Source organism: Gilbertella persicaria (genome assembly GCF_025201335.1).
Source record: "Gilbertella persicaria strain CBS 190.32 chromosome Unknown B0P05scaffold_3, whole genome shotgun sequence".
Lineage (NCBI taxonomy): Eukaryota > Fungi > Mucoromycota > Mucoromycetes > Mucorales > Choanephoraceae > Gilbertella > Gilbertella persicaria.
Window position 1 is genome coordinate 201,779 of NW_026251964.1, and position 23,870 is coordinate 225,648.

Here is a 23,870-nt window from a genome sequence, read left to right on the forward strand (position 1 = left end):
GGTGCCTCAGTTGATCAAGACCGAAAATGTGATACAGAGTCTCCGAGTTACATTACAAAAAATATGGGGTCGTCACTCAACATGCACTATGGTGCATGTGCTAGTTAGTACGTGCCGTTCAACTATGTTTATTCCACTAAAAAAAAAAGTGACCAGAATGCAAAATGCCTTAAATGATGTCAGCATAAATGCATGCAACTTTATCACAGTGCGATTATACATGTGAGTTTTGTCACGGGGTTAATGATAAAGAGATGGATTATGTAAGATCCTATAATTTATTTATATGAAAAACCATTTTAACAGAACCAAATGTTTTGTATCACAACAGATAAGAGATCAAATATGCTCATTGGTGGATTATCTGCAGTTGTCTCTTTTTAAAGTTTGTAGTCAAAGCAGAGCATTCACATGCAATTGCTTTGAGAGCAATAGACTGAATTCTTAAGTCTAAAAAGAATTTGTATAAGCCAACAATGGTTTATTTGTATATATATATATATTTAGCACTTTTGTCATTGTACAAAACATTGTTTTTTTTAAAAAATTTCTAATGCAGGTAGCCATAGAAAAGAATAAATCAATATACAAATAGCAATTATTGTATTAATTAAGTGTAATGCTTCAACATCAAAACTAGTTCGACTTATCAATGATTAAAGAGAAACAATGTTTAATGGAAACTTAAATTTTATCACAAAAGTTTAGTAAATGCATCAGACGCTTTGGTGATTTATTAGAAAATAGGTATTTGAATTAAGATAATCAAGCTCAAACATAACGAGAGAGCCATTTCCGATTGATTAGCAAGAAAGTGTATCGTATAAAAGCATTTGTTTCGGTAGAACTGATTCAGCAACTTTAGACCTTTCTTAAACCCACACAACTGAGTTCAAATAAAAGTTCTGTAGTCATTCACGCATGTATTCATCCAATCATAAGCAGTTATCATGCCTGATACACTTTGATTTTGTAACATTTTAGGAAGACTATGATAACATAGCCCTGATTATCATGCTATTTTTCAATTTTTTTGTTCTTCCTTTTTCTTTTCCTTTAATTTTTAACCATGTTGAAAAAAAGAATAGGTTTCTTGTTCAACAATGAAGTGAGCAATAAGCCACGTACTTCTTCTATAAAGAAAAAGAAGGCCCAGACCCTAACACCAGTGATTATCAAGGCAGAACAACCAGAAGATATCTTGGCAGACTGCGACATATTTAAACAAAAGACTTCACCTATTTGGAAAAGAAAACGATTTCATTTTATTATTGGTTTATCTATGGGTTTATTAGCAGCGTATGGTGCTTCTACTACACCTGTGGCTCAAACGCATTTAAATGAGTTTCAGACTTATCTAGCTCTCCATTTATCAGAAATGGATCTAGCTAGAATGTTGCCTATGACAGAAATAGTCGATGAACTCTTGGGTAATGTGACCAATTTCTTTACGCCTATACCTTCAACGGATCAAGCATTTATGCCTGCCTTGTCATTCAAGTAAGAACTAGCCTTATCAAATCAATACTTATGACGTTAGAGAGGAAATGGACTTGAAACCTCATTTTCCGGTTGTTTTGATTCCAGGTATTATTTCTTCTGGATTGGAATCTTGGGGATCAGCAGAAAAATCAAGAAGGTTTTTTAGAAAGAGAATGTGGGGCACAACAAGTAAGACGTTATCTCTTATAGGCAACAAAGTTTACACCTTTAAATAGCTATGTTTCGGTCGGTATTGCTGGATAAAGAGTTATGGACAGAACACTTGAAACTCGACCCTGTGACTGGACTAGATCCTCCTGGGATTAAGATTAGAGCTGCTCAAGGTAAATACAATAGGCTAATCGAGGCTTTTCTTACACTATTTAGGTTTGGATGCTGCCGATTATTTCGTCACTGGGTAGTTATCTTTTGCTCTTTTGGTATAAGCACTAATACAGAAAATAGATATTGGATTTGGGCCAAAATCATTGAAAATCTTGCATTCATTGGCTACGACAACAATAACATGTATTTGGCTAGTTACGATTGGAGATTGTCTTTTTCTAATCTAGAAGTACGAGACCATTACTTTACGAAACTACAAAACTTAATCGAAACATCTAAGAAGACCACCCAACGCCCTGCTGTTATTGTTACACATTCAATGGGTAACATATGATGACAACTTCACATGTAGATGCTTATCAGTACTCATAGGATCAAGTATGTTTCCTTATTTCTTGAGATGGGTACAAAGCCCTGAAGGTGGAAATGGCGGTGAGGATTGGACAGAGCGCCATATTGCTTCTTTTGTGAATATTGCAGGACCTATGGTGGGTGTTCCCAAGGCATTGACAGCTTTGCTCTCAGGCGAAACACGGGATACTATGTCATTAGGCAGTTTTAGTGCTTATTTATTGGAGAAGTTCTTTTCAAGAAGAGAAAGAGCAAGTCTGATGCGTTCTTGGAGCGGAGGATCCTCTATGTTGCCAAAAGGAGGTGATGCTATCTGGGGCACTCGCAACGGTGCTCCTGATGATGAAGATAACAGTTATCATTCTTATGGCAACATTATTTCATTCACAAAAACAAACGAAGAAGAAGCTACGGCTGAAGAGAAAGATAAGAATAAAACGATTGAGAAAATGATCGACAAGGACGTAGACCAGAACTATAGTGTAGAAGACTCACTAGACTTGTTACATCAGTCAGCTGCTGGTGATTTCTCTCGAATGCTCCAGACAAATTATTCTTATGGTATCACTACATCCAAAAAGCAATTGAAAAAGAACAATCAAGACCCTAGAAAATGGTCGAATCCTTTAGAGTCCCAGTTACCTATAGCACCTAGTATGAAGATTTATTGTATGTATGGTGTTGGCAAGCCAACTGAAAGAAGTTACTATTATACCCGAGTCAATGAAGATATCAAGACCAGCTCAGAAGAAGATGTAGACTATAAGGATGTTTCCAAGTTGTTAAACGGAACAGCCATTCATGAAGAAGAGTTTATGGATGCTGTGGTAAAGGATTCTATATATAAAAGACGGCCCGAGGAAAGCAGTAGTACGGATGATGTGCCACATCCACCTTCTATTGTAAGTAAACAAAATTGACAAGCATGATACTTACTTTTGTCAGTATATTGATAGGGCAATGCATGAACCATCCAAAGGGGTTGAAACAGGTGTGCGTTTCTCTGACGGGTAAGTAGTCCTTCGCACAGCTTGTTGTTCTTATATTTCGTTTACGCAGTGATGGCACTGTGCCTCTATTGTCTTTAGGTTACATGTGCGCACCCTCTGGTGGTTGGACAAAATATGCAGATCTTTACAATCCAGGCCGTAGCCCAGTTGTAGTAAAAGAATATGTACATGAACAAAGTGATAGCAAGTTAGATGTTCGAGGGGTTCTAAAGCAGGTGATCATGTTGATATTCTAGGCAATTGGGAAATGACAGTAAGTAGAGCTGACATATTAAAGGCAGTGGCACTAATCGCACTGTAGCTCGATATTCTTCAAATTGTATCAAATAAGGGAGAAAATGTCACACAACGCATTGTGTCTAATATTGAAAATTATGTACAAAAGATTAATCTTGAACCATTACCGTAAATTTAATTGAAATAAATTGCCACTTGTTTTTATGAACTTTGATGCCTTGTTTTGTTGAAGATAGGAGAAGACGTCTTCTCCCCTTGAATAATACCTGTTCATTACCGAATACCTTGGCAAACTCGGAGCAAGCCTTTTTTTTTTTTTTTTTTTTTTTTTTTATTGAGGCTATTGCTATACAAAATAGTGAAGTATTTGTACAAACAACATTAGTTAGGGAAAATGTTCTTTATTAGAATTGTAGAGTTTATTAAGTTTAAGCTTTGAGCGGTAAAAAAATTAAAATTGTCTGAAACAAGGTTAAAAGCATTGCTCAAAGAGGAGTCAACACTAACAGCAAAAGATACTTTTCTTTTGTCAAGTATTAGTTTGTTGCAAAAAGCAAGATTATTACTACGCAGTTCCCTTAAGTTTTGAGTGCTTATGACAGATATGTATCATATTCGTGTGGGTAGAGATAGTCAACATGGTTACATTCAAGAATGAATAGAAATTTGGACCTACTGATTTTAAGTCTTAAGCTCATTTTGACCCGTTCTTGACGTAAAGCTAATACAACACGTTGAGTCTAATATTGAAGAATATAACACTAAAATAGAGATACACTTATCGCCACATATTCTCCTTGGTTTTAACATGCGTCTTGCACATTACAGCATAATATTTTCGACATTAACATAGTGTACCAATGCTCCTATTGTATTTTGAACCTGTTTTTTTCTTGCTCCCATTCTCTTGATAAAGAAAACGCCCCTTAAAAACATATAATGACCAGAAAGGTACGATTTCCATATTAAGCAACATGACTGTTACTTTTGCCAGTGTATAAAAAAAGAACGCCTTCTTTTATTTCTATTTTTTGGGCTTCTTTTTTCCCTTTTTTTTTTTTTGAAAAAACATTATGACACTTTCACCCTCCTCTAGTGATCCAATCACGCCACCAGCAACGCCTATAGGCAATCAATCTCAGAGCAGCCATACACATACCTCTATCTATCCCAGTCCAACCAATTCCACGTCACGCTCGAGTTCTTCAGCATCATTAAAGCCTTCTTTTTCAATTCGAGAAAATGTGCAAGTGATGGTACGCTGTAGGCCTCGATCAAAAAAGGAATTAGAAATTGATGAAGAGCCTTGTTGGCTTATTCGACCTGAAGATGGCACAATTGAACTTGCACGATTAAAAGCACCTAAAACAATCCAAGGCTTTCAGTTTGGTAGTATAAAAATAAATCAAATTACACATGATTTAATCTGTATGATAGATAATGTGTTAATGGGCATGGACAACTCACAAGTACATAAAGCTGGTATTAGAGATCTCGTGAGGTAACAAATAGACTTATTTATTATTGTTACTTATTCTACTGCGCCCATTGTAGGTCTGCCATGATGGGCTATAATGGCACTGTATTTGCTTATGGTCAAACAGCCAGTGGTAAAACTTATGTAAGTCATTTTATTATTTCCAACAGACTTACTCACTTATTCTTTAGACGATGGTAAAAAAAAAAAAAAAAAAAAAAAAAAAATTGTTTGTTCCAAGACTCACCTCGCTCATTTACATTTCAATTTGTAGATGGGTAAGAAGTTTAACAATGCAAGTTTTTATTTTTAATCGCAGTTTGTTTTTTCCTTCTCCTCTCTCAGGTACCGAAAAGGAACCGGGAGTTATACCACGTGCAGTACAAGACGTCTTTTCTTTTATAGAAGAGGTAACAAAAACAAAGCAAAACAAACAAAGATGTAACAACCCTATAGGAAACTTCTGGAAGAGAATATTTATTGCGCGTTTCATATATGGAAATCTATAATGAAAAGATCAAGGATTTACTTAATACTGAGAACAAAAACCCAGAAATCATTGAAGACAAGGTTTGTGTGTTTTTATGCAACAACTTGTATCTTACCAGGAAATAGAAAGGTATTTATGTACGCAACTTGAGAGAAGTGATTGTAAAGACACCCCAAGAAGTCATGGACTGTATTAAAGAAGGCGAGGGCAATCGTCACATTAGTGCCACTGATTACAATGAACACAGTAGTCGTAGTCATACTATTTTTCAATTGGTGATCGAGAGTAAATCAAAAGGTGGAATGATACCAGCAGGTGCTAATCGTGGTGTTCGTGTATCTCAGCTGGTAAAGACATATCCTGTTTTTTTTAATATAGGAACTAAAGCATAAGAGTTAGAATTTGATTGATTTAGCTGGTTCAGAAAAAGTAGCAACAGATGTTGAAAGAAGAAAAGAAGGTGCCTTTATCAACAAGAGTTTATTGACATTGGGAAATGTCATTTCTAAATTGACAAGTGATGAACCGTAGGTTTATATGTTTATACTTCATCTCACTAACATGTATAGTGCTGTTCATATACCTTTTCGAAATTCAAAACTAACACGTATCTTACAAGCTGCATTATCTGGAAATGCACGCATTTCTGTGATTTGTACTATTAATCCTACGTTGGCTTCGAAAAATGAATCTCTGAATACGTTGCGTTTCGCTCAACGCGCCAAACTTGTCAAGACAGCAGCTAAAATGACAAGAGTAAATGGTATCATTTCATGCCATTCAGAGTTACTGACATATATGTCTAGATTTTGGATAACTCAGAACTGCAAAATTGCCTTATCAGAATTGCCGAGCTACAAACAAAGATGCAGGAGAAAAACGATGTAAGATATATATAAATACGTCAATTTAGAATCATGCTGACATACATATGTATATCTAGCTGGAGGCTGAAACAAGAGAACGACTTAAGAGCTTATTAGGACTTATTCTCACCAGTTCAAAAGCAACTGGAGATGATGATCATATTCATAATGACGAAATGGTATACTACTCGTTTATATCTGTATATACTCATATATTATAGTTTTCTCGATTGTCAAATCTTTCTCAAGACACATTAGTGAATGAAACCACTATGCGTGATGTTGTGGCACGCTGCGAAGAAGGTTTTGCTGCACAAATCGAAGCACATCAACGACAAATGGAGAAGATGGCCATGAATATCGAATCTATGCAAGATACATTACGTGTGATGGAATCTGTGAATGCAAAGCAAAACGAAACCTTGTCTAAGCGTGAAGCCCATATTGAGAAATTGAAGCAAGAATTAGCTGCTTCAACGGCCGCTGCTGTTGCTCAAGCATCCTCGCTTCGAGCTTCTAAAGTACCCACAACTTCTTTATCGTCGAAACAGAAAATAATAGATGACTTGGAAGTCAAGAAGGCTCAGCAAATAAAAGACGAACAAGAAGCCATTGAAGCATTAAAACAAGAAAAGACAGAAGCACTTGCAAGAGCTCAAGACATGGCTGAATTATTGAAAAAAGAGAAAGCGGAAGCACTTAGACGAGAGCAAGATATGGCTGAAGCTCTCAAACAAGAGCAAAAAAGAATTGAAATACTCAGACAAGAAAGAAATGAAATTCTTAAAAAAGAGCAACAACAGATAAATGAAGCCATGAGAAAAGATCAAGAAGAACAGGAGCTCAAGATGGCTGATCTGACAATTGCAATCTCATCAGCTGCTCAGATGATTACAGACGCAATTTCAAACGGTATGCAAATCAGTGTAGAAGAGGACTATGATATGATGACAACTTCCTCCGTATCCTCAGCGGAAGATGTCAATCAAGCTATCACGCATACTATTGAAAATGTCATAGCGGCCTCTTTATCTACAAAATCAACAGTAGATACAACAGCTATCACATCTGCTATTCAAAGTGCCATTCAATCTTCTATTTTGTCGTCTTCCATGTCGACACACAGTACATCTGCATCTACACCAGAATTTACGACGATTCAAGAAGCTATTTCATTCATTCAATCTGACCCTATTCAGCTGTATGAATCATTTTGTATCGTCGATCAAGATGATGATGTGCCTGAATTAATACTTCAAAATTCTCTTCAAAAAAGTCAACATTGGACTACTGAACAGTGCCAAAGTTTTGAAATTAAACCCATCAGACAAGACATTCCTTACACGGACAGAGCAATAGTCAACCATGATTCCATGACAACACAAGACGATATATATAAGCCCTATTCAGTCTCTATTGAGCAACCTTCAGTATTTGGCTTTCTTTTGAATCGCTGGACATTTCTCTTTGCTGTTGTCTACTTTTTCTCTCAATACTTTTAGCTTTTTTTTATCTACCCATTTGTACATATATAGCAACAACATCATTTATTTCATTTATGACACCCAATATACACTCATTTCATACCCCTCGTTTATTGTTACGCTAAACTATATAAACAGAGATTTACAGAAAGTCTTTCTATTTTTTATTTATTCTACAGTAACAGAAGAAGCAGCGGTATTATTTTTAGTAGCGGTATTGTTGTTAGATGACTTGGTCTTTTGGTGATTGTTTTCACGAACAGGCACCACACAATCATTGGGATGAACAAACATACATCTATCACCAAACATGCAATCATCTCCGGCACTACAAAGAACAATCAATCCTCCCTTTTTTTTCTACTAATTAATCCACACTTACCGACAAGCTCTATAAGGGTGGAAAAATTTACAGTTGTTATTTGTACAATGGGGCCAATGACTGCATCTAGCCTTAGATTTAGGAATATGATGTTGTCTTTGTTGTTCAATCAATTGCTCACGAGTCAAATATTTCTTGGTAGACTTCTTTTGCTGTTGAGATTGTTGAGCGGCCTTTGGAACAAATTCAGGAGCAGTAGCATGTAATGAACTGTTCAAGACAGTAGGTGACTTGCTAGCAGGGGTGCTTTTGTCGACAGATTCGACGACAACAAAATCTTCTTTGAGACTTGACATATCTTCTTGAGTATCCACACTTTCAACAGATAGCTCCATAGGTTGCTTCTCAATAACAAGAGATGCTTCTTCCTTCATAGCAGACCAATCAATCTCTTCCTTAATTTCCTCAACCTTTTCGAGTTCTTCGATTTCCTTAGGTTTTTCAGTTTCCTTAGGTTTTTCAGTTTCCTTAGGCTGTTCAGTTTCCTTAGGCTGTTCAATTTCCTCAAGTTGTTCGTGTTCCTCGGGTTGCTCTAATACCTCGAGTTCTTCCTTTAATTCATCAGTAACCTCCACCTTTTCCTCGTCTACTTTCATTTCGTCTAAGTTTTCGGTGACAGTAGATTCTTGTTGGGTATTAGTCGTCATGATAGAAGCTGGTTCAGATTGTTTCACGTCTACATTAGGTTCAGGAGTACCAATCTCAGTCTCTTCGCCTACAGTAATGGTGGATACAGACTGACTCTTTAAGCTCAAAGATTCATCGAGTTGGATTTCTGTCACTTTTTCTTCAATAATGACATTTTCAGCATTGCTTTCCTTTTCAACCACAACGGCTACATAACCAGGGTGAGCTATTTCCCTCCTCCATATCCGTTCTCTTTTTACCTTGTTCTTCTATAATGATCTGTTGCGTTTCGGCTTGTGACTGCTTTGGTTTTATGGTTTCGTTATTATCAACAGTAGTTACTTTTCGTTCTTTGACGGATCGTGTGACAGGTTCCTGGCCTTTTTTGCTGTCTAAAAAAGACACATGAGATTTTTTTTTCAGCATGTTTATTGACTTACTGTCTTTTTTGTTGTTAGAAGCTTTCCAAGTCAAAAATGTACAGGCCGTGATAACAATAACAACACCTACACCAATAAGTGCGGCTTTTTTTGTTCTCAACTGATTTGCGATATTAGACATGCCGGGTTGTAGCAACAGATTTTTTTTTCGAAAAAAAAAATATATATATCTAGAGACGTTGTTCAAAGAAAGAGAAAAAGAAAAAGAAAATATATTTTTTTTTCCTTTGTGCGGGGGTCACTTAATACCAAAAAAAAATATTTTTTGTCACACCGCCAGTTCGAAAAAAAAAAAGTGACAGAGAAACCCCCTTTTTTGTTGTTTGACTCCTGATTGTGCCTTACTGCTGTAGTAAAAAAAAAGACAATGGTTATTACAAGGAAATGATAGTATCGAGTAAAAGAAGGAAGAAAAAAGGAGACTGAAAAGAAAGTTTAATTGTGAGGAAAGGAGGACAAAAATTTACTAGGAGAAATCTATTTGACAGAGAATAAAGAGTACTACAGTTTCATGCTTGTCATTATCGCTGGCTAGGATCTATAAGACTAAACATAATGGATAAAGAAATAAACTTTTCTTGATCAGTCAAAAGAAAAAAGAAAGTCCCAGCAAAGACCTTAATGTTCACATGCTGTTTGTCGCGAAAAAAAAAGGTTACTAAAACAGTGTAAAACCCTTTTATGATATCCATGTTAGTACTTCTGAAAGATCTTTTCTCTAGGATACGTGAGCAAAACGAAATTGAACCAAGCTCATATGTATCTTGAATAAAATCTACAAACCAACGTCTAAATATCAAAAACATATATACTTGAGCAAAATTAACCATACATACTATATTTTTGATGTACTTTAATTCCTAGTATGTACCTTTTTCGAGTATTAAGCTTATTATACAATCTTGATTCATAGAGTAACTTTCCTTAATATCACCTGTAGATTAACAGCCCGCTGTAGGCGCAGGTATTTATCAAAACTGACCCTAATTTCTATCTTCCAATTCTCTTTTTTGAGTTTTCTATGTTTGAGCATGCGTACAAGAACATATTTATGCAAAAATAGAGCAAAAAATCGTCATTTTGCCCTTGATCCCCTTTAGAAATTTTCATTTTTCACTATTTTGCGATTGGTGGTCGATAGAGACATTGTAGACATGAGATGTTTTAGTATACAATGTTTCTCTAGGTCCATAAAACAAACTCAAAGTGTCATATCTACAAAGGTAATATGAACAGTGCATGTTGTGGCACAAAAACAAGAAACGTGCTTTTGAAGAATAGCTTATTATTTTGGTAACAAACATGCTACGTTCTTTACATTTCTCCATTTGCCGCATTTATATCTACCAGCTTTGTCAATACACTTTTTTGATATCTCTTCTTCTTTAGGTAGTTTTAGTCCATCATTTCTTTTGACGCTTTGATTCTTTCATTTTTTTGGATTCTAATTTTCGTTTAGAGTATAACAATTTTCAATAAAGTGTATGCCATAGCATTACACAAAAAACTCAAGGCAAGTTTTCTAGAACTAAAAGTTCTTTACATCCTTTATAGAGTATCAGAAAACAAAATTGTCACGGTGATTGACTCTCATTGTGCATCCCTCTCTTTTTTTTTCTTAGTAATTGAGCATAGCGAATAACTCCTTCAAATTAATCAAATCCTTTGACACGCTCCCTTAACGTAAATCAACCCTGCATAGAGTACATGTCTTTTACCAAAGTAACAAAAACTCCTTGCATCCATAGAAATCAATAAACAAAAGTTTCTGTTGAACCATGACAGCAAAAAAAAAAAAAAAATACTTGCTTGACGCAGCGTAAATCATGACACTGTATATCCTTTTTTCCTTTTCCCTCCTCTTTTTTGTCCAATGAAAGCGAAAATCACCATTTCAGAACAAACAGAAGCCACTGATACTCTTCTTTATGAGCTTGCAAGACATATTAGCAGTAGTAAAAGAGTCCTTGTTATTACAGGTGCTGGTATTTCCTGTAGTAGTGGTATTCCTGCAAGTAAAGGAATTCTCCTTCCTATTCCTCATTTTTTTTTGTAGGACTTTCGATCATCCAATGGACTTTACGATCTCATCAAGAAAAAATACCCGAATACAGTACTAAGAGGCCAAGACTTGTTTAATGCACATTTATTTAGAGATCAACATCAGACGAAATGCTTTTATACCTTCATGGCAGAACTCAAATCAGTCGTGTCAGCAGCTGAGCCAACACCCACGCATCTATTTATTCGAACCTTACAGGAAAACGGTCAACTCATGCGATACTATACACAAAATATTGACTGTCTAGAAGACGCATTAAAACTATCAGTCGTGCGACTCCATGGAACTATCAACAGAGTCAAATGTACACTTTGTACAGCCTCTTTTGATTTCACAAGTGACTATCAAGAGTCCTTTCGAAATGGATTACCACCCAGTTGTCCACAATGTGTGCTGTTTGATCATGAGCGTAGTAAACGAGGAAAGCGTTCACTGTCCACAGGTATCTTGAGACCTAATATTGTATTGTACAACGAAGCACATCCAGAAGGTGACATGATTGGTAAACTACAGCGCATGGATCTAAAAAGAAAGCCAGACTTAATGATCATTATGGGGACATCATTGAAAATACCTGCTTTAAGGAAATTTATTAAAGAAGCAGCCAAATTGATCCATCATTCTTCTAAAAAGGGCAAAGTAGTATTTATCAATAAGACAGCACCTACAAAAGAATGGGATGCTGTATTTGATTATGAAATCTTGGGCGATACAGATGACTGGGTTAATTTGACTCAAGACAAACTAAATTGCATAAGAGAATGTAGGCATAAACCACATTTCTTGGATAATGCAAAAGTAGTGATAAAGAAACGGTTTAAAAAAGGAAGCCATAGTCGTGACTTGAAATAAATCATTATTATTTATTATCCGCCTCTTCATTTCAAACATCGCAGTGGAGGTGTTTAAAATATCAAACAAGTGATATGGCTCCCTTTTTTTTTTTACTTTAAGACCAAGATGATAACGGATGACCAACCATTTGAGTTTGCACCCCAAACAGATGAATATACACAACTCTTGACCGAGTTGCATAACGAATACTGTTCAGAGCAACCTTCGGATGTGCTTCAGTTCTGTTCCAACTTCTTCATCCGCAAGTTAGAAGAACAACGTTATGTTCATCGCAATGCACAACGCCATGATATGTTTCAAAGTAAGACATGGACGCGTCCTTTAGTAGATATTAACTTTGTATTAGCCAATAATGCCAATGATTTACATCCTTTATGCGATACTTCAGTACCTCAACCTCCTGACTTTTCAGAACCAAACGGATTCTCATGGGACACACACATGAGTAACCAAGATGATAATGATGATGACGAGTTTGATGAAGATGATGAAGCATTTGATAACTTTTCAACCGAGCCTTTGCCTTCTTTGCCGCCTACCAATTATAATCGTGGTCGTCGTACCTCTGTCAGTGCTGAGTCTATGGCACCCAGTACCAACCAAGAATTCAAAAAAGTCATTATTCCCAAGACACCTTCTCAAGCAGAACGTATCAAGGTCAGTATCGGTAACAACTTCTTGTTTCGAAACCTAGACGAAGAGCATTATCTGGATGTCGTCAATGCCATGTCTGAAAAACGCGTCACCAACGACACGACTGTAATTGAACAAGGTGGTGTGGGTGATTTCTTTTATGTGGTTGAGTCTGGTACACTTGATTGTTTTATTGGCGATAACAAGGTGACAAACTATGAAGCTGGAGGTAGTTTTGGTGAATTGGCCTTGATGTATAATGCACCTCGTGCAGCTACCATTGTAGCTACATCAGATTGTGTCCTTTGGGCTCTAGACCGTATTACATTCCGTACGATCTTGATGGAGAACACGTCTCGAAAGCGACGCATGTATGAATGCTTCTTGTCCGAAGTGATCTTGCTCAAATCACTTGAGTCTTATGAAAAGCACAAGATTGCAGATGCATTAGAATCTGTCTATTTTGAAGATGGACAGGAAGTTGTGAAGCAAGGTGATGTGGGTGACCAGTTCTATATCATTGAGTCTGGAGAAGCTGTTGTATTAAAGACAGACAGTGGTGTTCAACAACAAGTGAATCGACTTGAAAGAGGCTCTTACTTTGGAGGTAAAGTACACACAGCTTATAAGCAATGTTAATGATAGCATAGAATTGGCCTTGTTGAATGATGCACCTAGAGCTGCTACAGTAGTGGCACATGGTAGACTTAAATGTGCTACACTTGGTAAAAAGGCCTTTACCCGTCTACTTGGTCCTGTATTGGATATCCTTAAGCGTAACTCTGAAAACTATCATGCTATCATCAGCCAACAATCAGCATAATCCCTCTCCTCACCCACCCTCCCACCTCTTCCCTATAGAATTTACAGTGTGTACAATAAAAAGAAAGATTTATTAACAATAGTTGTACCAAACAATAAACAAACCAATAGCGACAACGAATCGCATAGCATACTCTATATTGTCATATTCATAACGACTAGGTCGACCACCACTTGCAAGTTCTTCACAAATATCTTCTAATTGATCAGCAAAGGCTTCTAAAGAAAACTTAGATTTGACGTGCTCACGACCTACACGGCCCATGACTTGGCCATCGTATTCATGGGTCATAAATGCACAAATCCCTTGGGCCCATATGTCAGGTTCAGGAGCCAAGATGAGACCTGTTTCTTTATCCTTGACTGTCTCAAGAGGACCACCACTATTGGCAGCAATCACAGGTAACGAAGCATACATGCCTTCTACAGGTGTAATACCAAAATGTTCATTGGCAGGTGTGTACAACAACAAAACAGATTCACTGAGTAAATAAGTACGTTGGGCATCATTAAACGAACAGAGAAATATGACTTGAGCTGTATTAGGAGGGCGTTCTACTGAATGAGGAAACAAGGTAAATGTCTCTAGACCATATTCTTTTGCCATCGCATCTAATTCTTGAAGGTATTCTACATTTTCAGCAACCCGTCTGTCATAACCACCAGCCAATACAAGGCGATATTCCATAAACTCTTGTTCAGAAATCAGCTTGTTTTTCTTGAGCAAGGCAAATGCTTTTAGGCCTAATTCTACGTTCTTTTTCTTTTCAAATCGATTGATAGACACAAGCGTCTTTTTATGTCTACATGACGTATGAGAGACCAAGGTCAGTATATATATATATGTCTATATACTTACGATTCAATCAGTTGAACAGAAGGGTCTGAAAGGTCCACTTGCTTATCATAGGCCTTGAAATTAATAGGAGGGTATAGCACACGGGGTTTCTTCAAGATACGAGGAAAAGAACGTCTAAACATACCACCTGTAAATTGACTGTTGACCGTGATGGTATCTGCCATACCCGTGGACCATTCTTCCAACTTGTCAATAGGCACTCGATAAAGTTGTTTCAGTGCTGAATCACGTTTGGTCAATAGCTTGTCTGGGAAATGACAATAAAACAAAACCTAACAAGGTAGAAATGGTTACGTATATCATTCAAAGCAGTATTTCCTTACTCTTGCAGAAGAAAACCATTTCAAAATAGGCACACAGGCACTCAATTGATCGACAAAGATAATATCATACGTGTCTTTTTCATGCTGTAAAATCCATGCGACCAGGACGAGTTGACGCAGAATAGCAAATAAGATGTAAAACCGACCTAGAAACTGACGTGGAAGCCAATCCCCATGCACATGAACAGAGAGTGTGCCATCCCTTGTTTCTTCAAAGCAGTGATTTGGGTCATGATGACTTGTGTACATGGCCACTTTGTGTCCTTTTGATTGAATGCCTACAGCAGCATCCACAACTAGCCTTTCAGCACCACCTTAAACAAGAGATGTCAGTCTAGATTCAATGAGTTGATGTATACCTATGCCGAGATCAGGATGGATGAATGCAATGTTTAGTTTGGCATCTTCTGACATGTTGTATATGCTAAAAAAAAAAGGAAACACAAATAGCACTTTGGTTCGTTTTATATATATAAATGACTTTTTATTTCGAATTCAGCCATGCTTCCTATTCATTTGTATCTATTTTAATACTTTAAATACAAAGAAAAGAGCATAAGTTTATATGACATGACTACTTATAAAAGGGGCACAATGCATAATCATCATGCCTTATTGAACATAGAAAGTAACCAAGAGAATCTATCTGTTCCCCGGGGGGGGGGGAAGGCTTAAGCTTAGTCCGGTATAAAAAAAGAAAAAAAAAAACGCGTCTTGATATTTTTTTTTATACTTCTTAATATATTATGAGTTTACTTCAACCCTATATTGATCGTATGTCATGACAAAAGAGATGCAAATGACTTACAAGTCTTTTTCTTTTCTAGTTACTGTTTTAGTTACAACAATAGATGGTCGTGTTTTAGTGGTAAATGATATACATAGATTTATACGATCGTACTTAGTTTTTTGTTAGGGCAAGTTAATAGGCACTGACCAAACATCAAACATCATTTTACAGAACTGCAATGAACGTGTCTTTTCAGCAGAAGGAACTGAAATCATTCCTCTTGGATTGTTTTTGTTAAGAGGTGATAATGTGTAAGTTAATTCAACTGACTATACCAATGTATATTCATAACATGTTAGTTGTACCATTGGAGAAATTGATACCGAAAAAGAAGAGACAATAAACTTTGCAGACATTAGAGCAGATCCACTACAAGAAGTGGTATTGTAATATATATATATATATATATATCAAACATAGGACAGAGAATTTGTATTATAAATAAATTATATATATATATATATATATATGTATATGTATCTAAATGGTAATTTGGGACAACAGTTTGGAAAGATCTACATGACGATAACTTGAACGGTCTAAATAGTGCTCAACAATGGTTTGTACTGATTCAAGTGCTTTAAAATGCTGATTGACTAAAGATGTCACTTGTACTACAGACACTTAGAAAAAAAAAATATTGTATTTGGACTTACCAGAATCATGCTTGTCTCTTGCTTTCATAGGATGAAACAAGCTAGACAAATACAAAAGTTGGGTATACAATGCCTTGTCAGGGTACTATAGCATATGTTAATAGTCATCCTAAGCATCATAACCTACCTCTCGTTTCATTAAACCTCGACAGTCTTCCATCACACAACGACGACCAAACGCAGACAACATACGCGTACGATGATGACATGTCACATCATCACACACATACCATCCTTGATAATAGCGTTGTATATAGCTACGAACAGCAAGTGTCAATTGTACCTTGATACTGTTGATATGGATAGTCAAATGACAGTTTGTACAGTTAAATCCACATTCAAACGAACCATCTGGCATGGGTCGAGCAATACCTTCAAACACAATGTCCTTTTGGCCACATGAATTACAGCTCAACTTGAGCTGCTCAACAGATTTGAAGCGTTCCTCATCACTAATCTGAGAATCCAATGTGGCAAATTCGGCATCGTTGGCTTCTCCTTGATATGTACGCATTATATTGAACCGTTGAGGATCTAAACCCAGACACTGAGCCAAAAGAGCAGCATCTGTACCATCAATAGGAGAACAAAGACGGGCAAGAGGAGGATGGACTTGTTGATGAAGATACCACTCAATATCCAGTTGCATATGGTGCTTGACGACCATGTCTGGGTGATAAGCTCTCATGGCAGAACCCTTCTTGTCACCATTTGTCTCATCGTCGACTTTACAGATCACATAAGGTACTGTATCACCACTTTTGACATTTTGGCCTGCTTGAATCATGCGCAAAGCCACTTGGACATGAGGCTGACTCTTGGCATCAGAATAGTCTTGAGGGCGTTTGGTCAATTGCTTGTTGATCACATACTTTTCAAGAGGAATATCACCCTGACGAATCTGTTCAGCAACGACTTCCAAGTAAGCATGGACTTCAGCTACCACATCTTCACGGTCTCTGTCAGACAAGATCAAATTCAACACATGAGAAGAAACATCATGCGATAAATCACACCAATCTCTACGGACTAAATCAAGACCTTTTGTTTCAACAGACTCTACCAATTCACCATTCGGTTTCTCTTCTACCAAAAGAGCAGCATATTTCTTCTTTTTGAGCAAGAGCATATGTTTGAAATAGCCATCAATACCAATCTCAAGCAATTTGTAGTGATTGTTGACATTGCGTCTAAGCAACTGGCCCATTTTCTTGACTTCAGCAAGATCTTGTTGATTTGTGTAGACCATGATGGAATCAGTATCACCATAAATAACATTCATATCCAATGTGCCTGCAAGGTTCACTGTACTCTGAAGAATTTCACGACCCTTGTGTGTGATCAACATAGCCAAGGGTTTAGCATAGAACCGAGAATAAGTAAAACCAAGACAACCATACATACTGTTGGCTGTTAACTTGAGTGCTTTTTGACGAATATCCAACTGTTCATAATTTGATTCAGTAATGTTGCCTTTCATTAAAGACTTGACTTGTCTACGGCGATCTACCAACGTCTTGATCAGACGGGGCAAAATACCTTGAGCCAATGAGTCGTCAGGTAGTTCAGGTACTTTTTCTTCACCATTATCCTATCCATATAAGTAATGCATACACAACTTCTCTTATTATTGATGTATACCTCTGTGCCTTCTACAAACGAGTTTCGATTGACAGTGGTGAAGCAGACATTGTATTCTTGAATGATGGAAGGATACAAACTGTTGAAATCAAGCAACAAGACATATTTATCATAAAACCCTTTCTTGGGCTCCAGCACAAGACCACCAGAATAAGCAGGCTTACGACGACCCCCTGTTTTCTTTTTGGTACTTGAGGCCATAGCCACAGCATCTTCATCATCGTCTTGTTCAGCAGCTTGCATCACAACCGTAGCCGCCATTGTCTTGGGACCAAAGGTCTTTTCAGGACAGATATATTTGGCCTTATGGAACTCATGAAGCAACAAGAACTCATTACGTTCAGCGCGAGCACCTGTCAATGTTCTGGCCCATAAATTACCAGCCAAATTGGTCAATTGATGGGTCAAGGGCAAGATTTGAAGTTTAAACATCAATGCAGTAGCCAAAAAGGCGTCAAATGAACAATGCTTCAGTAAATGAATCAGCGAGTCTGTCTTGTCAAAGTAGTCTGCTGATTTACCAAACTCAATATCTTCACGATGAATCTTGAGTTGAGATTGAGCCAAGTCTGTCATACGGTATGATTTGCTTCGGATCAAGTCTTTAGAAGCCAAGTAAGTGTCACAGACAAGACGACCACTCATAATAAGACGTTCTTGGTAAGTAGATTCACCTGCACCACCTGCACCTGCTTGTAATTTAGGCCAGTGTTTACGCTTGAGTCTACCGAGCCGATGCCAGTGTTGAATGTTCAAAGCCTTCATACGATGTAAAAGAACATCTAGATCAAAACCAGCAAAGTTATGGCCCACAATCACATCAGGATCACACATATGAATTCTCGCTATCATAGATCATGTCAGTTCACTATCTATTTCTACGGCTTTAAGACTTACCAATCAAATAGTTGAGTAAAGAAGTCTCTGTTCTTTCCACTTGAATGCTGAATCCATTCTGTTTTCTTTCTTTGGCTACTGCTTCCATGAAATTAGCAGGATAAGGCTTGTTAGCCAATTGTCTCACAACAGTAAATCGTGACTTGGACTGCTTTTCTATAGGTTGACTATCATCAATCTGTACTTGATCACATACAAAAGCACTGGCGGCTATGATTTCGTTCATGTTCTTCTTCTCGTTCAAGATGGTTCGAAGACTCAAGGACATGACAACAAGAGGAGGTACATGCAGAGGTCTGTTGCCATCTTCATCTTGAAGTGGGTTGACTGTCTTGGGATCATCTACAGTTATTTCAATTTTACACCAAGTTTCCTATAGATAGATCAGTATCCTTATCGATCCTTATGCTATGACTTACACTTGTCGAACTGATCTTGGCATCTGCAAAATCTAACCAACAAGGTCCCATCACATCACGCTTGACTAAAAAGTGTTCAAGGGGACCTGTATTGGCACCAAAGACTCGACTGAATGTCTTGCCCTTTTCTTCTCCTGTAAATGCAGGCTGTTCATAATCATAGAGTACTTTCAAGTACTCAGATTCGGCAGGTACATCTTGCAATTCAAAAGCGTATTTCCTTGTCACTTGTTTCGATGCAAATTTAGTGATCCGTTTCTTGGAACAAAGCTCAGAGACTTCAGCATACAAAGCAGCCATGTCTACAGGCTGTGTTGTCTCTTGACCGTTTTCGTCCAAGGCATGTTGACGAGGCAAAAAGAATAAGTTGCGCTCAATGTTCTTGACGACCACACAACAACTCACGTATTTGTTCGTGCCCTTATTCAAGACTTTACCAAACAAGTATACATAGCCCTTTTCTTTACGTTCATAAGCATCGTACCACCACATATGTAAATGGCCATTATCTTCAAACACATTCATTTTCTGCGTCTCTTCCTTGACTGTGTCTTGTGTGAATGTTTCTATCATGCTGGCCTCGGTAGTTTGCCAACTTTGAAGGTCAGGACGCACACTGTCTTTGTTGGTGGTTGTAAAGTTAGGCTTCAGAGGTTCTTGAATGGTCAAGGTGTCAACTTCTTGTTTGATTTCTTGCTTTTGATCTAACATCATGATATCGTCACCCAAATCATCTCCAAAATCAAAATCGTCATCGGAATCCATGGCTGTTGTTGGAGGAGAAGCAAGTAGTTCACTCTCTGGTTCTTTTTCTTCTTTTTTGACTGAAATAAAATGGTCTGTGCTGGCATTCAGTCGAGAACGAGAACTAAAAGAAGGTGTGCCCATGGTCTTTGGCTTCGTGGTAGCTATGGTGCTTTTAGGTGTTGGCTTTTTACTCGAACTAAAACCTGACAACAAGTCGGCCATAAAATCTTCTGTTTCCTTTTCGTCCACCTAATTCAAATGGTGAGGCTCAATCCATTTTCTTAGGAACTTACAGGAGGAGCAGGTTTTGGCTTAAAACTCGATTTCATGGTAGAATTATTAAAGAAGCGGTTGATTTGTTGATTTGGTTTGGCTAAAAGAGCTTCTTTTTCTTTTTTGATTTTTCTTTCTTGCTCTTTCTTTTCGTTTGCCTATGTACAATGAATATTGTCTTTCTTTTTTCTGTCTCTTTAGCGTACCTTGATCTGCTTCATGTTCATATTCATCAGAGAAATGTTGATCGTCCATGCCATTGTCAATGTATCCTGCATTGTCATCGTCCTCAACGAATTCTTCGTCTACTTGTCCATAGTCGTCCTCGACTTCGTCGTAAAGATCTTGTACTTCCTGAATCACAAGGCAAGGGGGTGTTATTTTTCACCAAGTTTTGTAAAAGCAATTACCTCTTTTGGTGCTCTGGACTTGTTTTTGCCAAGTCTAGCTTCTCTTAGCTGTTTTAAACGATCGCTTCTTTGTGATCGAGAGTCCATAGCGAGATAGCTTTTTTTTTAAAAAAAAAAGAAGAAAAAATAAGAGAAATGGTTTTTATTTTTATTTTTTATTTTTCGCGTCTTTCGCGTTTAAGACACCGCCGCGCGTGTGTGCCTGATGGTTGGAAACGCTAATACCTTGACAACCAAACACAACATCAATCAAGGTGCCTGTGTTTTCTTTTTCATGAAGATAGATGTGCTTCCTTATTGATGCTGCTATCTCTTTAATTAATTACAAGAAAGAGAGGGAAATGGATTTATTTCGACTTTAGAATGAATACAGTGTATGCTATTTCCCCTCTTCTTTCCTTTGTTCTCCATGCATGACAGCACATGAGGTCAGAGGGAATCGAATAAGATGGCTCAATCCTCTTTTTTTTTTTTTTTTTTTTTTTTTTTTTTTTTTTTAATTGTATCTGTGACTTTTTTTTCTTTGCCAACATATTTTTTTTCTTTGGCTGTGTTTTCACCCTTGCTCAGAAAGAATAAAACTGGGTTACTACTATTTTTTTTTCTACTCTCAATATACACCCATAGTAGAATGGCAGCACTTTTAAGAACTGTTTGCAGACAAACACTTCAACGCCCTCTTACTCGTTCTTTCAGCGCTACTGCAGCCCCTGCTTCTTCGCATGGCTTACTTCGACTTAAAGAATACTATGACAGCACCCTGTCTGAAGACTTGATGGTCTTGGGTTACGATCACACTCGTGTCGCACCTCCTACTTCACGATTTCCCGATATTGAAGCCAAGATCGCCAAGGCTTTAGAAGCAACAGAACAAGAAACACCAAAAATAGTTCAACCTGAAGTCATTCGTACTCGCAAGGGTGGTAAACCTGTCAAACCCATTCAGCCTCTTAAAAGTCCTCGTGTGATTCCCAGTCTTGACAAGATCACACTTCATGCTATGATTAAGGACTCTATTCACAACAAGAGTCATTTGCTTTCTGCTTTTATGGCTTTTCAAAGTATTACAGGTGTGCGTCCTGAAGTTGTTCAAGCAAGAAACTCAGTGGCCAACTGGAAATTACGGTAAGTGGAACATAGAATGTGTTTTTATCGTTAATAATGATCATTCAAAGTGAGGGTATGCCTGTTGGTGTGAAAGTGACGCTTCGTGGTGAAGAAATGTATCAGTTTATGGATAAATTGGTTGAAATTGTGCTTCCACGTTTGAAAGAATGGCCAGGATTATCTATGACAGCTGGTGATGGTAATGGTAATATTGCGCTTGGTTTCCCTCCTTCCGCTCTTGCTCTCTTTCCTGAAATCGAAGGTTCATTTGATGTGTATCCTAAAATGACTGGTTTCGATGTCATCTTCAACACTACTGCTTATACAAACACAGATGGTCGTTTGTTACTCTCTGCTTTCTCTGTACCTTTCAAAAACAAAAAATAGACTTCAACTTGTGTAAAATATCGTCTTTTAAATAAAAACTACAACTTAATGCATCCTTTTTTTTTTTTTTTTTTATGGCCCAAAAAGGGGACATCAATGAAAGGAAAGACTTATTTCTCATACAAGGTACTTATAATAGAAAAAGAAAATGCAGAAACAAAGGTTTAAGATAGAAAAATACGAATTTATTAAAATAAATCAATGAATATACAATTGAAACTTTAACGTATTACACTATAATAGAATAAAAATTAGTAAAAAAGTTCAAAGAATTATGCTTTTCTCTATAAACTTTCTGTTTGTTTTTTTCATTCTTCAGTTATGAATTTAGTTTCTTTCAACGAATATCTCAAACTGAGCTGGGTTTAGTAGCATTTTGGTATTCATCATTTGAATGAAAAAGAAACAACAAGAAAGCCGATAAAAAGCTTAATTTCAAGTACTTACATTGTTTATCCATCATTGAATGAAAGAAAAAGGAAGAAAGAGCAGAGACAGACATTTGCTTTTTTATAGTTTGACAAGAAAAAATTTTTTCACTGCTTTTTTTTTTCTTAACGTGACGGTGTCTTCTTATGTCAAGTCCGCTGTTGATGGTTGCTATAGGACTGTTCTTTTTGGAAGTACGCATAGCTTTTGACAAGCCTGTGTTGTGTGATACTCGACTCAGGAATGAAAGACATTATGCTATAAAACACATCTATTCACAAAAAAAAAGAGAACAACTGAATAACATAGTCTTGGCATGAATATATTGAATGCCCAGTCCTCTCTTTTTTTTCTTCTCTTTATAGAAATCATGATATATATATATATCTAACTCAACTTTTGATCCTCTTAGATATACAATAACTCGGGGTGTTGGCTTTCCACATTCCAGCTGTTATCATATAATACATTGAGCCATGCATTAGATAAACAGAACAGTGTACTTTTTTTTTTTGTTATTTGTTTTATTCAATGCATACAAAAAGGAAACAACTTAAGCCTTGTTAGCAGCCTTTTGGAATCTGAATCTGGGAGGAGGAAGACGGTTGCGGCGGTCGACAGCAGAACGAACGCGGACAACACGAGCGTGAATAGCACAAGAGACACAGTAGTGGAGCTTGACATACAACTTGGGAATAGCATATTCCTCATAGATGGAAGCTTCTTGAAGATCACGGACAGCAGCAGCTTCTACCATGTTACGGATAGTGAAACGCTTGATGGCCTTGTCCTTAGGGACACAACGGTAACAGTTGATGCAACGAACAAACTTGTTGTGACCACGACCGTGCTTGTTACGTCCGTTGTTTCTTCTTTTACAGGTCTAAATATATAATGAGTGTCTTGGGGTTTATGCATTGTCATGTTGAATAGAGAGAAAAAGAAATAAAATGATCGTCGTTCATCCATCCATCCATCCATCCATTGAGTGTCAATCGTTTATTTTATCTCTCTCTATACAAAATGATTGTCATGGTTGATTGCTTACCATACTATCTGATGAAAGATGTTTCGAGAGAGAGAGCTTCTCTAGAGCCAGAGCTTCTGTCTATATTTTGAACCAGTGCGCCATACTTTAAATTCAGCGTAAAATAATTCAAGCTCAGACAAAAATTCGAATTTAGTAAAAATGTCTCTACTTTAAGTTTTTGTAGAGAATAATGAAATAATGTTTAGACAATAAGATCAGTTCCTTTTTTTTTTTTTTGAGAAGAAGTAAGGTTTATAATAAGATTACTTACCTATCGTCATCTTAATCGTTCCTCAGGGAACAAAAGCTAGTCTTTGTTAGGGTGAAGAGTAAAAAAAA

The 23,870-nt window shown here is 37.1% G+C and overlaps 11 protein-coding genes across 11 annotated transcripts; 7 read left to right on the top strand and 4 right to left on the bottom strand.

Moving 5' to 3' along the window:
• Positions 1–728: 728 nt before the first annotated feature.
• On the top strand, positions 729–3,633 carry B0P05DRAFT_523855 (Lecithin:cholesterol acyltransferase-domain-containing protein). The gene is made up of 10 exons (XM_051576120.1): positions 729–1,500; positions 1,541–1,671; positions 1,719–1,826; positions 1,870–1,900; positions 1,948–2,150; positions 2,200–3,080; positions 3,124–3,188; positions 3,238–3,365; positions 3,401–3,441; positions 3,490–3,633. Exons 1-10 carry the CDS (start codon positions 1,070–1,072, stop codon positions 3,595–3,597), a joined length of 2,127 nt encoding a protein of 708 aa, XP_051438992.1. The 5' UTR covers positions 729–1,069; the 3' UTR covers positions 3,598–3,633.
• Positions 3,634–5,101: 1,468 nt separating this feature from the next.
• Positions 5,102–7,891, top strand: B0P05DRAFT_523869 (kinesin motor domain-containing protein). Its single transcript, XM_051576121.1, has 8 exons — positions 5,102–5,312; positions 5,359–5,472; positions 5,518–5,739; positions 5,792–5,919; positions 5,962–6,148; positions 6,199–6,276; positions 6,336–6,437; positions 6,480–7,891. The coding sequence occupies exons 1-8, from the start codon at positions 5,196–5,198 to the stop codon at positions 7,758–7,760; spliced, it is 2,229 nt and encodes a 742-aa protein (XP_051438993.1). The 5' UTR covers positions 5,102–5,195; the 3' UTR covers positions 7,761–7,891.
• On the bottom strand, positions 7,892–8,575 carry B0P05DRAFT_523871 (uncharacterized protein; the record flags this gene model as incomplete). The annotated part of the gene is made up of 2 exons (XM_051576122.1): positions 8,125–8,575; positions 7,892–8,070 (listed from the first exon to the last, which is right to left on the bottom strand). Coding segments are annotated over exons 1-2 (529 nt in total), but the record flags the coding sequence as incomplete, so codon positions are not given.
• B0P05DRAFT_523872 (uncharacterized protein) lies at positions 8,574–9,402 on the top strand. Its single transcript, XM_051576123.1, has 3 exons — positions 8,574–8,959; positions 9,012–9,143; positions 9,192–9,402. Exons 1-3 carry the CDS (start codon positions 8,920–8,922, stop codon positions 9,293–9,295), a joined length of 276 nt encoding a protein of 91 aa, XP_051438995.1. The 5' UTR covers positions 8,574–8,919; the 3' UTR covers positions 9,296–9,402.
• Positions 9,403–11,041: 1,639 nt separating this feature from the next.
• Positions 11,042–12,154, top strand: B0P05DRAFT_523875 (DHS-like NAD/FAD-binding domain-containing protein). Its single transcript, XM_051576124.1, has 2 exons — positions 11,042–11,202; positions 11,248–12,154. Exons 1-2 carry the CDS (start codon positions 11,065–11,067, stop codon positions 12,103–12,105), a joined length of 996 nt encoding a protein of 331 aa, XP_051438996.1. The 5' UTR covers positions 11,042–11,064; the 3' UTR covers positions 12,106–12,154.
• A 55-nt stretch (positions 12,155–12,209) lies between these two features.
• On the top strand, positions 12,210–13,647 carry B0P05DRAFT_523879 (camp-dependent protein kinase regulatory subunit). Its single transcript, XM_051576125.1, has 3 exons — positions 12,210–12,409; positions 12,455–13,348; positions 13,392–13,647. The coding sequence occupies exons 1-3, from the start codon at positions 12,214–12,216 to the stop codon at positions 13,562–13,564; spliced, it is 1,263 nt and encodes a 420-aa protein (XP_051438997.1). The 5' UTR covers positions 12,210–12,213; the 3' UTR covers positions 13,565–13,647.
• Positions 13,637–15,170, bottom strand: B0P05DRAFT_633828 (alpha-1,3/1,6-mannosyltransferase ALG2; the record flags this gene model as incomplete). Its single annotated transcript, XM_051583526.1, has 4 exons — positions 15,105–15,170; positions 14,746–15,059; positions 14,423–14,694; positions 13,637–14,366 (listed from the first exon to the last, which is right to left on the bottom strand). Exons 1-4 carry the CDS (start codon positions 15,157–15,159, stop codon positions 13,637–13,639), a joined length of 1,371 nt encoding a protein of 456 aa, XP_051438998.1. The 5' UTR covers positions 15,160–15,170.
• Positions 15,171–15,465: 295 nt separating this feature from the next.
• B0P05DRAFT_523884 (uncharacterized protein) lies at positions 15,466–16,020 on the top strand. The gene is made up of 4 exons (XM_051576126.1): positions 15,466–15,519; positions 15,573–15,613; positions 15,662–15,786; positions 15,835–16,020. The coding sequence occupies exons 1-4, from the start codon at positions 15,492–15,494 to the stop codon at positions 15,923–15,925; spliced, it is 285 nt and encodes a 94-aa protein (XP_051438999.1). The 5' UTR covers positions 15,466–15,491; the 3' UTR covers positions 15,926–16,020.
• B0P05DRAFT_523886 (DNA polymerase family B-domain-containing protein) lies at positions 15,988–20,706 on the bottom strand. The gene is made up of 9 exons (XM_051576127.1): positions 20,579–20,706; positions 20,369–20,522; positions 20,189–20,319; positions 19,149–20,144; positions 18,730–19,102; positions 17,833–18,677; positions 16,319–17,782; positions 16,192–16,276; positions 15,988–16,149 (listed from the first exon to the last, which is right to left on the bottom strand). The coding sequence occupies exons 1-9, from the start codon at positions 20,663–20,665 to the stop codon at positions 16,016–16,018; spliced, it is 4,269 nt and encodes a 1,422-aa protein (XP_051439000.1). The 5' UTR covers positions 20,666–20,706; the 3' UTR covers positions 15,988–16,015.
• A 406-nt stretch (positions 20,707–21,112) lies between these two features.
• Positions 21,113–22,131, top strand: B0P05DRAFT_523893 (ribosomal protein L5 domain-containing protein). Its single transcript, XM_051576128.1, has 2 exons — positions 21,113–21,703; positions 21,754–22,131. The coding sequence occupies exons 1-2, from the start codon at positions 21,210–21,212 to the stop codon at positions 22,070–22,072; spliced, it is 813 nt and encodes a 270-aa protein (XP_051439001.1). The 5' UTR covers positions 21,113–21,209; the 3' UTR covers positions 22,073–22,131.
• A 585-nt stretch (positions 22,132–22,716) lies between these two features.
• B0P05DRAFT_633831 (ribosomal protein S26e) lies at positions 22,717–23,812 on the bottom strand (the record flags this gene model as incomplete). Its single annotated transcript, XM_051583527.1, has 3 exons — positions 22,717–23,384; positions 23,550–23,605; positions 23,803–23,812. The coding sequence occupies 3 exons, from the start codon at positions 23,810–23,812 to the stop codon at positions 23,055–23,057; spliced, it is 396 nt and encodes a 131-aa protein (XP_051439002.1). The 3' UTR covers positions 22,717–23,054.
• Positions 23,813–23,870: the final 58 nt, after the last annotated feature.